This window comes from Symphalangus syndactylus, chromosome 18 (genome assembly GCF_028878055.3).
Source record: "Symphalangus syndactylus isolate Jambi chromosome 18, NHGRI_mSymSyn1-v2.1_pri, whole genome shotgun sequence".
Lineage (NCBI taxonomy): Eukaryota > Metazoa > Chordata > Mammalia > Primates > Hylobatidae > Symphalangus > Symphalangus syndactylus.
In genome coordinates, this window is record NC_072440.2 from 33,868,877 (window position 1) to 33,883,966 (window position 15,090).

Here is a 15,090-nt window from a genome sequence, read left to right on the forward strand (position 1 = left end):
AGAGGAGCTTCCCACTCCAGGCTCTACTCTCTGCTGATAGCTGAACACTCACATTGGGACACCCTTGTTGTGGAGAGGAGCTACCCATTGTGTGTCTCCTCTGAGCTGTTCTATTGCTCAGTAAAGCTCCTCTTTGCCTTGCTCACCCTCCACTTGTTCATATACCTCCTTCTTCCTGGGCACGGGACAGGAACTCGGGACCTGCCGAATGGTGGGGCCTAAAGGGCTGTAACACAAACAGGGCTGAAACATGCCCCTTGCTCACCATGCTGTGGGCAACAAGGAGAGAAGAGCTGTGGCGCTTCAAGGAACCCAGACCTAGGAGCTCCCCAAGCTAGGGCTGTGATACCTTCTTTGGGGCTATGTGGTTCCCAGCGTCTCTAAGCTTCTGGGTGCCACTGTGTTCCCCAGTGCCAGCTGTGAAAGCTGCTTGTGGTACGCCTGGTCCAGCTGCAGCCTTGCAGGCAGCCTTGCCTCCAGGGCCTGTGCTGGCACCTGGAGCTGCTTGCATCACCATAGCCAGCATGCCTGGCTGTGTGCAGTGGCTGGACCCCATGCTTGCTCACTCATGCACCCCTTGCCACTCCACTTACCCTTGGCAGGCATGGGATCCAGGCCAGTAGTGTGAGCTGAGTGCAGCCTGCCAGGCTGAGTGGGCCCAGTGGGCCCAAGCAAAACTTGGGCAAAGGTACCACTGGTCACAGAGGTTTCTGGCTGGTGATGCGACACCCCAAGGATCCCGTGACACTACTGCACAATTTTCTCAAGGTGATGGTTTTTAAATAGGTACTAACAGCAAATAAAGGCCAAATCACACCATCAGCCACCACCATATGATATACTGACAAAAATACAGACTTTGTATATCCTGCTTGTATGAAGATTTTTCAGTCATTAGTTGCATATGAGGGAGGAAGTCAACCCCAAATGACAACAAAAATGTGTGTGTAGGTGTTTGTGTGTGTAGGGGAGGATTCAATGTCCAGAAAAAAGCATACACAAATGAATAATTCATGAGCTAGAGTAAAAATCGAATAAAATAAGAACACAGTTAACGTCATGCAGAGTAGAGAAGAGAGGGCTTATTCTATTCCAAAGCCATTTTGTAGCTGGGGAGAGAGCACGGCAAATGAATGAAAGATCAACAATGTCTTCTAAAGAACAAAAGGAAATGTTTGTAAGGAGAAAAAGCTAAAAATAACCCTACTGCTTACTAATTTCCCGAAAGTTGGTCATGCTGTTTCTCTGTGAGCCCTTTGGGCAACATCATTTAAATATTTTTCAAAAAAGGAGGACAAAGAACCTACAAAATTTGAAAGCTCAATTTCCAGCAAACAACCGAATTCTCAAGAGAAAGGAATGCACAGTCAGCCGCTGTGTATGTCCACACAGAAACCATGGGTAAGACTTACAGTCTAGCAGCCTGATGGATCTTATACAAAACAGCATGGGTGCTGAACCATTACTCGCTGTTGACCAGCCAACAAATACCATTCCCCAGTTTTTAAACTATAATCCAAAGAACCCTAAAAAAGTACTTCATATAGTTATCAATGCAAACAATTTGAAGGTGTTGGTAATAGTTGCTTATGGGCCATGATAACTATTGATGCTAATGTATTTCCCAGATAAAGCAGTAAAAAACACACAAAATAATCCAATTAACAAATATTTTTTGCAGCTGACACTTCAAAGAGTTTTAGGGCATTTTTTTGCTGCAGGAAATATTTAGATAATAAAAGCCTAGAAAACAATGTAAACTTAGATTCCTGTTTGGTTAGAAGTTCTTGAGAGGAAGACAGTTGTCTAAATACACGATTTTGGCCAGGCACGGTGGCTCATGCCTATAATTCCAGCACTTTGAAAGGCAGAAGCAGGAGAATCGCTTGAGCTCAGGAGTTCAAGATCAGCCTGGGCAACATCGTGAAACCCCATCTCTACAAAAACTACAAAAAAATTAGCTGGGCATGGTGGCTCATTCCTGTAGTCTCAGCTACTCAGGAGTCTGAGATGGGAGGATCGCTTGAGCCTAGAAGGTGGAGGCTGAGGCTGCAGTGAGCCATCATCATGCCACTGCACTCCAGCCTGGGCAGAAGAGTGAGACCCTGCCTCAAAATAAATAAATAAATAAATAAGAGAGTTTTCTTCACTATCCAGGCTGGAGTGCAGTGGTGGAATCTCAGCTCACTGCAAGCTCCGCCTCCTGGGTTCATGCCATTCTCCTGCCTCCTGGGTAGCTGGGACTACAGGTGCCTGCCACCATGTCCAGCTAATTTTTTGTAGTTTTAGTAGAGACGGGGTTTCACTGCGTTAGCCAGGATGGTCTCGATCTCCTGACCTCGTGATCCGCCCGCCTCTGCCTCCCAAAGTGCTGGGATTACAGGTGTGAGCCACCATGCCCGGCTTTCTTTACTATCTTTTAAACAAACAATACAATGTCTAAAATGTACTCTTTCAGATTTTTACAACAGATAACTTGATGCTATAGAGATTAACTTTGCAATTCCTACAGTGAAGTAAGAACAGGAGCAGAATCATATAAATTGAGGCTTCAGAAGTCCTATGAGCTTTTGCTGTATTTAAAGGCCTAAATCTTACATGTGACTATTCTAATTAAGAGACCAGTTGCTTTTAATGGCTACAACTAAGTGTTATTTTCATGATAGCAAATCCCAACTCAAAGAAAAGGCAGTTGCTGAAATCAATAAGTGTATTGTGCTCATGAAAAAGGACAGGCCTCAGGAGACCTGACATTGACTGTCTGAGGTGATCCAGTATTGATTTCTTAGCAGTCATTCCATATCCTGGCCTGTCTAATCTATCCCTAAATCCAGGGATGACGGAGAAGTTTATATAACAAGGCAAGGTATTTTTTTTTTTTAAAGTGACCACTATCTGCTAGACTTTGCCATAAACAGATGATTAAAAGGCCATAGTTTTAACTTCACACATACCGAGTGATCACTGGAAATAATAGTAATAATTTAAAGGACCCAGGAAATAACATAATTTGGGGAAGTTTTGAAAACTGCATATTTAGTTCACAGGCTTGCTCCCAAACTAGCTATACCTTCCTGATCAGGTACATCTTACTTAAACTGCTTCTTTTTAAGATGAAAACAAATAAAGGTACTATTCAAACTCAAATGCTAGAGAGTATGCTTTATTCATCACTGTATTTCCAAAATCCAGCACAGAAAGTAGAGGATGTCCAATAAATATCTGTGAAATGGATGAGACCCTGGGGAGAATATTTCTATATGAAGATTCAAACTTAAACAACTCAAAGATATTTTCTCTTGTTATCATTCTTGACCTCAACCTCTCACCTCTCTACTTTTTTTCAATACTTAAAATTCTACTTTTATTATTTTACTTAATATTATGCTTTTAATTTTTTATTTGTTGCACTTCATGTCCTCAAGCTAAATTCTAAACATTCAAATACTATAACTTTTCTTTCTTTTGAACCCCATCCTACTATAGATAATATGACATGTCAGACACATAGATAGTCAATAATTCTGTTTCTTAAAGTAACTATATAGGCTGGGCATGGTGGCTCACGCCTGTAATCCCAGCATTTTGGGAGGCTGACGTGGGCAGATTGCTTGAGCCCAGGAATTCAAGATCAGCCTGGGCAACATGGTGAAACCCTATCTCTACAAAAAATACAAAAATTACCCTGGTGTAGTGGTACACACCTGTGGTCCCAGCTACTTAGGAAGCTGAGGTGGGAGGATCAACTGAGCCTGGAGAGGTGGAGGCTACAGTAAGCCATGACTGTGCCACTGCACTCCAGCCTGAGTGACAGAGTGAGACCCTGTCTCCAAAAACAAATAAAAAACTAAACATCCCTCTCTTTAAAAAATATTTTGATTTTTAAAAAATAATACATGTAGAAAATGCACTAAGCAAATGAAAGAAATAAGCACATTCCCAAATAAACATTATGTGTTAATACATTCATATTTTGGTTTATGACTTCATTTATTTTATTTACACATGTATGTATTGTTTGTATATGTATAAGCAAACAAAATAACAAAAGGAAGATCTTAAAAGAAATTACATCTGATGTTAAAGTCACAATCTAAAACAGTTGCAGGAGTTGGGGCTAGGGAGACAGGGTGACAGCAGAGGCCACAAGGTTGATGACAGGGAGTTCACTGCATTTTAGGACTGAAACCTCAAGGGTCAACTCACACAGAGGGAAACCTAGAAATAAATAAATGCATTCATTCCACATTTGCATTCATTCTACATTATTAGACTGTCATTTAATAAACTTAGGAGAAGGAAGTCCATCCAACAGGATGGAAGACATCCAAAACATCTGGAAGACCAAATTCAGACCATGAATAGTGCTGTCTCCAGTGCATGGAATGGGAGCACAAATACGCAATAAGGTAGAGCAGTTAGGTCATGACTATTGGACCCTGGGCAGGTCCTTCTATGTCTCAGATTTTTCATTTGGAAAATGGGGACAATAACAGTACCCATCTACTCCAGAGCGTACTGTGAAGATAAAAATGAGTGAATGTAAAGCAGTGTGTATATTTCCTGGCACCTGGTACATGTTCAGTAAGTCTCAGCTGCCTATCTTCTTCTGAGCCTGCATATTCTGCCTGACTAGGTATGGTCTTGGCTGGTCTAGCCTGGCTTGTCTTTCGCTTCCTGGGGGTTAACACTGGAGATAAATATACCCACATTGCTCTTCAGCTAATCCTCCATCACTCCCAATACTCTAAGCTGCTCTTTCTGTTATTGTTTCAGGTATCAAACTTCTAAGTAGGCAGCAATCATGAAAACAAAACAGAACCAAATACAAACGTGAGGGTTTCCAATCACCTTCTACAGATCTTCACTCAAAACCCATTGAAGGTAAGCATTTGTGAATTCTGTTGAACCTCAAGTGGCAGTAAATTGTCTCATGGCAGATGGTCTTTTTTACCCCCTTTCTAGTTTCGAGTTGTATATTGATCTCAAAAGAGTTGAATTATACATAAGCATAGTTTCAAGAATGTTTCACGTACATATGGCTCCTTATGCTTTTCCAAATACCTTTTCACATACTGCTTGGTTTAATTCTCCCAACCGTCCAGGGAAGTACATAGAATTGCTGTTGTCCCCATTTTCTGAATAAGAAAAATGAGATGGTTCAAAGAGTTTAAATAACTTTCCCCAAGTCATACAGCCAGGTCCACAGATACACAAATGATGTTTGATCCAGTGCTCTTGTCATAACACCAGGGTGCCTTACTGACTAATACAGGGTACATTTATCTACAGCAGTATCTAATCCAAATATTTAGAGCAGACAAGCTGCTTTATTTATTAGTTTTCAACCAAATTAATGTTTCAAGTCACATAATTTGAAGTTCTTCTGCCCATCCCTTTCACGTTTAATTAAGAAGCCTTTAGCGTAATTCTGATGTGTTTCCTTAGAATAACGACATCTTTACAGTTCAAAATTCATCACCGCTCTTAATGTACAACATAACACGGACATCACCATGGAGGCTAAGAGGCATTACTATTCTACAGAAGTTCAAAGGCTAGTGATTACTGACAGCTCAAACCACAATAAAGCCATGCAACAGGAACAGATACTATAAATATCACCTCTTGATTGCTATCTTCAAAATTACCTACCTACCTACCCTGTAAACGTAATACGAGTGAAACTCATGTCCTGAATGATGAGATAGTAGACATATTGAACTAGTGCATCTACATGTTTGAAAACGGGATGTTCTTGCCAACATGTTTAAATATTACGATGACAAGCTCAAACGAGCCCTTCTAGTCATGAAACCTGCCAACTGCCACAGTGGAGAGCTCAAACACTGAGCTGCCATTTCTTAAAACCAATGTACTGAATACATATGGCAAATTTTTAATTCACTATATATTTCTTAGGTAAGCTAGAAGTATTAGTGAACATAGAAGTTGTCAATCTCTGTATTCACTGTCATCCATTTTAGGTCAGTACGAAAGGCTTTGAAATTATAAATTTGCAAATATATGGATTGGTGCCTATGAAAAACAAAAGTAGTGATCACTGGTGATGACCTTAAAAGTTCTTAAAATATTACAGGCTATCTGAAAGGATTAATAGACAAGAAGAGATTTTTCAAAGATAATCTCATGAAGATAATCTCATCAAGTAAAGAATTGTACCAACACATTATTCATCAGTATGACACACTTTGTGCTCATGGATGAGGTTAGGCAAAACTTTAAGAACTGAATATGTCTACTGTTTCAAGAGAGAAACACTAAGCTGGTGAATGCAATATATATATTAATAGTTCAGTCACGAGTCAGACAGCTCTAAAATGTCAGAGTACCAAGAAAAGATTTTTCTAGTACTAAAGTGACTACCTCAAAAGATCACAATTAATGTAAGAAATAATGGGAACAATGGAATGAGTTGTGGAGAACTGACGAAATACATGGTAAGCATGTGATAATAAGTTGATAAGAGGGCTGTGCCTGAAAAAAGAACACGCATCAAGAGCACTGAAAACCCTATTTGAAGATCACTATTATCTTAATAAATGTGATTACAAGACCAAAATGCTTCCTTGTGAAATCACCAAATAAGAAGGAAATTGCTATAACTTAGGAGTTCTTAACTTGTGATTCATTATGGTGAGGGCTTCGAGGGTCTGTGAGCCTTTTGGAATTTCACGCATATTTGCAGGTGTATTTTTCTACAAGAGGTACACACAGCATAAATCAGATTTTCATAGCGTCCTCAGATCCAAAAATGTGAGCATCCACTATTTTAAAAGCAGGTCATTATTAATCTATGTATAAACATATAACTGGATTTTGGATAATATAAGTAATATACCATAAGTCTAAAATTAAGAAGAGTATTTTTGACTTTTCTAAATTACAAAAACTTTTTTTAAATGTAAACTGGAGTTATCCTAATTAAAGGAAATGTCAACCACAGTGTGGACACTGATAGAAGGTCCACACAATAAATATTTCAGGGATCCTAGTGCTATGATAATAGACTGTATTTATTTATTTATTTTGAGACAGAGTCTCACACTGTCACCCTGGCTGGAGTGCAGTGGCATGATCTTGGTTCACTGCAGTTTCTGCCTCCTGGGTTCAAGCAATTCTCCTGCCTCAGCCTCCTGAGTAGCTGGGATTACAGGCATGTGCCACTACGCCTGGCTAATTTTTGTATTTTTAGTTGAGACGGGGTTTTGCCATGTTGGCCAGGCTAGTCTTGAACTCCTGCCCTCAGGTGACCCGCCTGCCTGGGCTCCCAGAGTGCTTGGATGACAGGTGTGAGCCACCACGCCTGGCCTATTTTATTTATTTTTTGAGACAGGCTCTGGCCCTATCGCCCAGGCTGGAGTGCAATGGCACACTCTCGGCTCACTGCAACTTCCACCTTCCAGGCTCAAACCATCCTCCCCCTTCAGCCTCCCAAGTAGCTGGGACTACTACAGCCTCCCAAAGTGCTGGGGTTGTGGGTGTGAGCTGCCATGCCTAGCCTTGCGAAGCCTAGCCACACTACCACACCCAGCTAATTTTTTGTATTTTTGGTAGAGATGGGTTTTCACCACGTTGCCCAGCCTGGTCTTGAACTCCTGGGGTCAAGCAATCCTCCTGCCTCGGCCTCCCAAAGTGCTGGGATTACAGGCATGAACCACCATGTCCAGTCAGTGCTATGACAATAAATTTTAAAAACACGTAAGAAAGAAAGGTTAGATTATTCTGCAAGATTTATTTTCCTTGGATTAAAGAGAGATTAAAAATGGCCATATCAGGACATTTCTCTGGACATATTCATATACTAGTCCCCTGTTTTTTAAAACAAAAGATGGAAGCACCAGATTAAAGATAAAATGTTGAAAGAACCAAACAGTTTTTAAACAAAGGTGACAGAAGTATTTTGGAAATGAATGGGTACATTTTGGGTTATTACAATGATTAGGGCTACTCTGGGATACAGGGATGCTGGATGCACAGGACTGATTCTGCACATGTCAGGACAACAGAAAGACTGTTCCATATCCTGCTTGTCATTCGTACCCCCTGCTGGACTATTCACATAAATTGAAAAAACTAGCAGTAACTGAACCGAGAAACTAACCCCACTGTAATAATTTTGCAAAGCATTTTTTTTTGAGACAGGGTCTCACTTTTTCACCCAGGCTGGAGAGCAGTGGCACGAACACAGCTCACCACAGCCTCGACCTCCTGGGCTCAGGCAATCCTCCTGCCTCAGCCTTCCGAGTAGCTGGGACTACAGGTGTGTGCCATCATGCCTGGTTAATTTTTGTATTTTTTGTAGACAATGGGTTTCACAATGTTGCTGGTCTTGAACTCCTGAGCTCAGGCAATCTGCCGGCCTTGGCCTCCGAAAGTGCTGGGGCTGTGGGTGTGAGCCGCCATGCCTAGCCTTGCGAAGCATTTTTTACACAATTTTAATTTCTAAGACTACAAGTACTAGGATCTACTGTGTAAGTTGAAGTGAGATTACTTTTTTTTGAAGTTTCCCAGGAGGTGTTCATCATTTTGGAACATCATGCCACCATTGTCAGCACTGTTCTAGGACTTGAGCTGACAACATAAACCACTTCAATCAGTTTGCACTTGCTGCTGCTCCGTTCAGGTTTACTTCTATACAGTGCAAACCTCCAGCATACTTCATTATGTCTTACTGCATAGTCATATCTAAGCATTATCACTTGAAAAATACAAAAATTTCTTCTATTTATATTCAGTGAGGACACCGTACGGATTTAAAAAGATTCTCTGTATAAAGACCATTAAGGAAAACTAGTAAAATCCAAATAAACTGTGGTGTTCAGCCTAGAGTACTGTATCAATGCTGGCTTCTTAGCTATGACAAATGTGCTATTGGAATGGAAGATGTTAGAAGTAGGGGTGAGAGGCTGAGGGGTATACAGGCAATCCTTATATCATCTTTGCAAGTTTTCTATGAATCTAAAAGTATCCTAATAAAAATGTTTTTGTTTTTGTTGTTGTTGTTTTTTAAGTCTACCTTTAGAGACATACAGAGATTTCAAATTTGGAAAACTGTACCTTCATTTCTGTTACTATCAGTTTTTTGGGTGGTTTTCTTTTTTTTTTTTAAGTCAAGGTCTTGCTCTGTCACCCAGGCTGGAGTGCAGTGGCACAATCATGGCTCACTACAACCTCAACCTCCTGGACTCAAGTGATCCTCCCCCCTCAGCCTCCCAAGTAGCTGGGACCACAGGCACATACCGCCATGCCTGGATAATTTTTATATTTTTGTTTGTTTTACCATGTTGCCCAGGCTGTTCTCAAACTCCTAGACCCAAGCGATCCTTCCACCTTGGCCTCCCAAAGTGCTGGGATTACAGGCATGAGCCACCATGCCCAGCCAGTAACAGTATATTTCAACTATTATGGTGAATTGCTGAACTAGTCATTTTCATATGTTAATAATGGTTAAATGTTAGCAAGTTCATATGGTTTATGCTAGAATAGTCTGGGCCTAATTAAATGGATTGTATTACAAAGTTGAGAATAAATGTACTTTTTATTTTCAGAAATAAAAAAATCAGTTTTAATCTACTGCACACATACACCTCCACTCTGGCAAATTCTTGGCATGGTTATACTATATTATCTATGATTTTAATTTGAAGTTAGTAAAGGGAAATGTTACAAAATTATTATTTAAAAATGAGTAATCGGTCTAAGAGGATTGAAAAATCACTAAACAAAGCATTGATAAGCAGAAGAGACAGATTACAGCACAGTTTTTCTGAGAAATTTGTATCAAATTCCTATAGAAAAATATTAAAAGGAAAAAGCAAAGTATTTGTAACCTTTCCTTACAGATAGTCTTATTCTTTTTCCATAGGCTGTTATTCAACAAACCTCTTTCACTGGTAGATGAACGTCCAAGTAAAAATATGTTGTGAAAGAGGACAGGATAAAGAAAATTTTGGTTTTGCAGAAGGCCTATAAAATTCTTGAACACATTCAGCTTCTGAAAAAACATGTTAGGAGCAGAAACCTGACAGCAGTCAAAAAGTTTTCTAAAAAAACTAATTGGCAGGTTTACTGGGGGAAAAAAAAAACTCACCTGTGCACAAATCTGATGCATCACGTGACCAAACTCATGGAAGTAAGTCCTCACCTCGTCGTGTCTCAGGAGAGAGGGACGACCTGCCACTGGCTGTGAGAAGTTCACCACGAGGGCAGCCACTGCCATCATCCGGCTTCCATCAGGCAGAAGGCAGCCCGGCTGCAGACCGAAGCAGGCCGCATGATTGTATTTTCCTTCCCTAGGAGCCAGAAACACGCGTTGGCAAGATAGGAAAATTCTCCTCTAGCAACTACACTGGCATGGCCTCTTCCAGTCATTACGCCATATCTGTTACCAGAGATGCTTTTAAACATTAATTTACTTTTAGAAAGTAGGTCATTTTGCTAAAATGGAAAAACTAAAGCTAAACAACTCCACTAACATTCTGTGTGAGCTCCCAAGTTTCTTTTATTGAAAAATCTCGAGGTAAGAATGAAGAATGCATGTCACACTGACAGCTGAATGTCCAATTTAGTTTAATGAGGTTCTACTTTTTTTTTTTTTCAAAGTTGGGACTATTAAACACTAAACAACGCTGAAACACACATTTGAAATAAAAGATACAGTTTGACTCACTAGGCAGCCTTTTTATTAAAATCGGAATAAAAAACTGAATTTCAGATGATAAGGTTTTTCCTTTTATTTGAGGAGGAAAGAATCAGTAATCACAATTAAATAAGCTTCTTTTATAAACTAGACAGGCCTTTTTGAAACAGAATGCTTTTAGTTAGCCTGGGAAAATGCATAAATTATACTATCAATTAGACTATTCTTGTACAGTGTCGTATCTGTGTGGTCTTTCCAAAAGCTATTAGACTTCAGTCTCCAAAAGCTATCAGACTTCATTCTGGGAGTAAGTGTCCTTTCCCCCTTTTCTTTTGCTCAGAAGACTAATAGTACCTGGTCTTTTTTTTTTTTTCTTTGAGACAGAGTCTTGCTCTGTCATCCAGGCTGCAGTGCAGTGGCATGATCTCAGCTCACTGCAACCTCTGCCTCCGAGGTTCAAGCAATTCTCCTGCCTCTGCCTCCCGAGTAGCTGATATTACAGGTATGCAACACCATGTTGGTTAATTTTGTTCTGTTGTTTTGAGATGGAGTCTCGCTCTGTTGCCCAGGCTGGGGTGCGGTGGCAAGATCCTGGCTCACTATAACCTCCACCTCCTGGGTTCAAATGATTCTCCTGCCTCAGCCTCTAGAGTAGCTGGGACTACAAGTGCCTGCCACCATGCCCAGCTAATTTTTGTATTTTTAGTAGAGATGGGGTTTCGCCATGTTGGCCAAGCTGGTCTTAAACTCCTGGCCTCAAGTGATCTACCTGCCTCAGCTCCCAAAGTGCTGGGATTACAGCCACTGCACCCAGACAGTACCTGGTCTTTTTAAAACCTATTCTGAATACCCTTTTTAAAAGTCAGTTAGACAAATAAAACAAGTTAATCCCTTTTACCTTTATGAAGAGAACATCTAAGATGACAGGAAGTCATCTTAGTTAATACTTAGTTGAGTATTAACTAGGTCACTACTTTCACAAAGATTACTCTCTGTTACCCATACCAGGGTGCTGGTAGCAATGACCAGATCTCTGAGTACAAAAGAAATTAATTATATCCTGGCAGTGAGACAGCAGAATGAAGTAGCAAGAATTGTTCTTTGACCCTGGAAAGAAAATCTGAGGACAGTTATAGGAGACTCCAATATTAAAGATTTACTCCTGAAAGAGTTCTTCGGTTAAAACTATATCCTGATACTTTTTAGTTAAAAATAAGACTCATCTATATTTGGCAGGGTTTTACTTTTAGGTCATAATATAAGTGAAAGTAAGTCCATAAAGCAGCAGGTGATATGATTTGGCTGTCTCCACCCAAAGCTCATCTTGAATTGTAGTTCTCATAATCCCCACATGTCGTGGGAGGGACCCAGTGGGAAGTAATTGATTCATGGGGTAGCCAGTCTCATGATAGTGAGTGAGTTCTCACAAGATCTGATGGTTTTATAAGGGAGTTTCCCCCGTTTGCTTGGCACTTCCCCTTCCTGCCGTAATGTGAAGAAGGATGTGTTTGTTTCCCCTTCTGCCATGATTGTAAGTTTCCTGAGGTCTCCCCAGCCCTGCAGAACTGTAAGTCAATTAAACTTCTTTCCTTTATAAACTACCCAGTCTCAGTCAGTTCTTTATAGCATTGTGAGAAGGGACTAATACACCAGGATAATCACTTCAGTGCTAAAAGACACTTCTGCCCACCAACTAGATGACACAGTTACTCAACCTACTTTTCAGCACTCAAAGTCAGTGGATTACAAACCTGTATGTATTACTGAATGAGGGGGATACTATACTCTCCTTTGATCTATTTAAGTGATTAGTAATTGTAAGAGGTTGACTTTGCTTTAGAAAGTAGCCTGGGGAGAAAGAGATCCAAATCCTTTTGTGTCTGATGAAACACTATGGAATCTATAGTTACTACATGCTATAGATACAATTATAACATTTTTAAAATTGTTACCACTGATATCTGGGCAAGATGATTTACATATATAGTCTTTAATGCATAAAACAATCCTGTAAAAGGATTTTCAGTCCCATATTACAGAGGAAGAAACAGAATCTCAAAGAGGTTATGTCACTCAAGCATTCAAATTCAAATCTGACTGACTGCAAAGGTTTTGCTACTTCTACTAAACTGTGCTGCCTCTCAGCCAGACTGAAGGGAGTGGCCATAGATTATTGGCAGACAGATTACCTAATAAACATTTTGGTGCTCAATTTTATTTATTTTTGTTTTTTGAGAGAGTCTTGCTCTGTCGCCCTGGCTGGAGTGTAGTGGCGTGATCTCAGTTCCAGGGTTCAAGCTATTCTCATATTGGCCTTCCGAGTAGCTGAGACTACAGATGCCTGTATAATTTTTGTATTTTTAGTACAGACAGGGTTTCACCATATTGGCCAGGCTTATCTCCAACTCCTGACCTCAAGTGATCTGCCCACCTCAGCCTTCCAAAATGCTGGGATTACAGGTGTGAGCCACCATGCCTGGGTGGTGGTCAATATTAAATTAAGTAAATGTAGTGCACAAACTAGATGATGATGATAATGACAATGGTAGCAGCTAACTCTGATTAAGCCTTTGCTATGTGCTGAGCAGTCTTCTACTAAATGCTTTGCATGTATTCAATCAATTTAATCCTTACAATGACCATACAAAGCAGGTACTACTAATATTCCCAGTTTATAGGACCTATAATACAGTTAAGAAAACTGGGGCACAGAAAAATTAAGTAACCTACCTAGTAAATGATGATGCCAGACATTCTGGCTTCAGACCTACATTTAAAATCTCTATACTAAGAAGCCCATGTGAGAAATATGAAAGAGTAGATTTTTTTTTAATTAATTTTTTTAGAGATAGGGTCTAGCTCTGTCACCTAGGCTAGAATGCAGCAGTGTGATAATAGCTCACTGTAACCTTAAACTCCTGGACTCAAGTGATCCTCCTGCTTCAGCACAGCTAGGACTACAGGTGTGCACTACCACATCTGGCTAATTTTTAATTTTTTTTTTTTTTTTTGAGACAGGGTCTCACTCTGTCACCCAGGCTGGAGTGCAGTGTCGCAATCTTGGCTGACTGCAGCCTCCACCTCTGAGGCTCAAGTGATCCTCCCACCTCAGCCTCTCGAGTACCTGGGACTATAGGCATGTACCACTACACCTGGCTAATTTTTGAATTTTTTGTAGCAACAGAGTTTTGCCATGTTGCCCAGGCTGGTCTTGAAGTCCTAGACTCAAGCAATCCACCTGACTCGGCCTCCCAAAGTGCTGGGACTACAGGCATGAGCCACCGCACTTGACCTATTTTTTACATTTTTTGTAGAGACAGGGCCTCACTGTGTTGCCCAGGCTAGTCTCGAACTCCTAGCCTCAAGCAATCCTCCCACCTTGGCCTCTGCCTGGCCAAGAGTAGAGTCTTAAAGTAGGTAGTAGCTGAATCCCTAAGGTCCCTTCCAACAACGTGATCCTCAGTACCTTGGATAGAGGTCCAAATAGAACTGTCCCAATACTTCTCCTGTAGCTTTATCCTTCACAGTATAAAGTGTAACACTCTTGTTCCAAACATGAGCATCTGTCACTTGTTCAAATGAAAGTCCCAACAACTCCTGGTAGGTGTTCAGCAAGCCTTCGGTGACCACCTCAATTGGGAAATATTCCTTGAGGAACTCTTGGTCTATGGAATACTTGAGCTCCTCTGTCTGAGTCATGTAGTAATATAGATCCCAGGCATTGATTTTCCCATCATATTCAAAACCCCTGTCTTCGCATTCCTTTTTCTTCAAATTCAAAATAAACTCTCGTTCTGCTTCACCCAAGGGTTTTAACTTCTGGCTTAAATCATCTGTAAGGAAAAGGAAAAGTTAGTGATCTACTTGCTTTTGGAAGCAAGCATACTCATAAATACCACCTGTGTTTTAGCATGGTGCTTCCTCCTTTGCAGTACTCAATACAGATAAATCAGGTGGAAAGAGGGAAAAGAGGAGGAAAAAAGTGAGGGAGGAAAGCAGGCTGTATTATGGAAGCACATTTTGCTCTTCGGGGTTATTGATTTTATCGTCCTAGCACCTTTTTCTTTTACCACCACCAGAACTGGGCCACGAGTTCCTCAATTCATCACCAAAGCTCAAGTTTATCTCAGAGAACGCTGACTGAAGAATGTTATTCAGGGAACAAAGCACTAGTGAAACTAAAGTCATGTATGTGATTATTCTTCAATGAAGTTAGTCAGACTCCTAAGAAAGCTAGGGAAAACACATCAGATGTGACCTGTGGTCAATGTTATCTAGAAATTCCTATCACTGGGTTTAGTTTCTCATTACCCCATTTCTATGAAGGTCTATCTGGACACAGCGATTCCAGTTTTTAGCTGGAGAAACTTCTGAGAACCACAAATTATATTGCTGTGGTCAATTTTTCACTTTACTGTATTTGGCTA

General features: G+C 40.5%; 1 protein-coding gene across 4 annotated transcripts in view; it reads right to left on the bottom strand.

Moving 5' to 3' along the window:
- The window catches only part of NLN (neurolysin), a 103,953-nt gene that overhangs the window by 20,335 nt on the left and 68,528 nt on the right, over window positions 1-15,090 (bottom strand). For 3 of the 4 annotated variants that reach the window (XM_055252268.2, XM_063623239.1, XM_063623238.1), the window contains 2 exons: window positions 14,130-14,496; window positions 10,115-10,316 (listed from right to left, as the gene is read on the bottom strand). In XM_055252268.2, the coding sequence (XP_055108243.2) occupies window positions 10,115-10,316; window positions 14,130-14,496 (569 nt within the window). The remainder of the gene's footprint in view (window positions 1-10,114; window positions 10,317-14,129; window positions 14,497-15,090) is intronic. The other variant, XM_055252269.2, reaches the window with a different exon arrangement.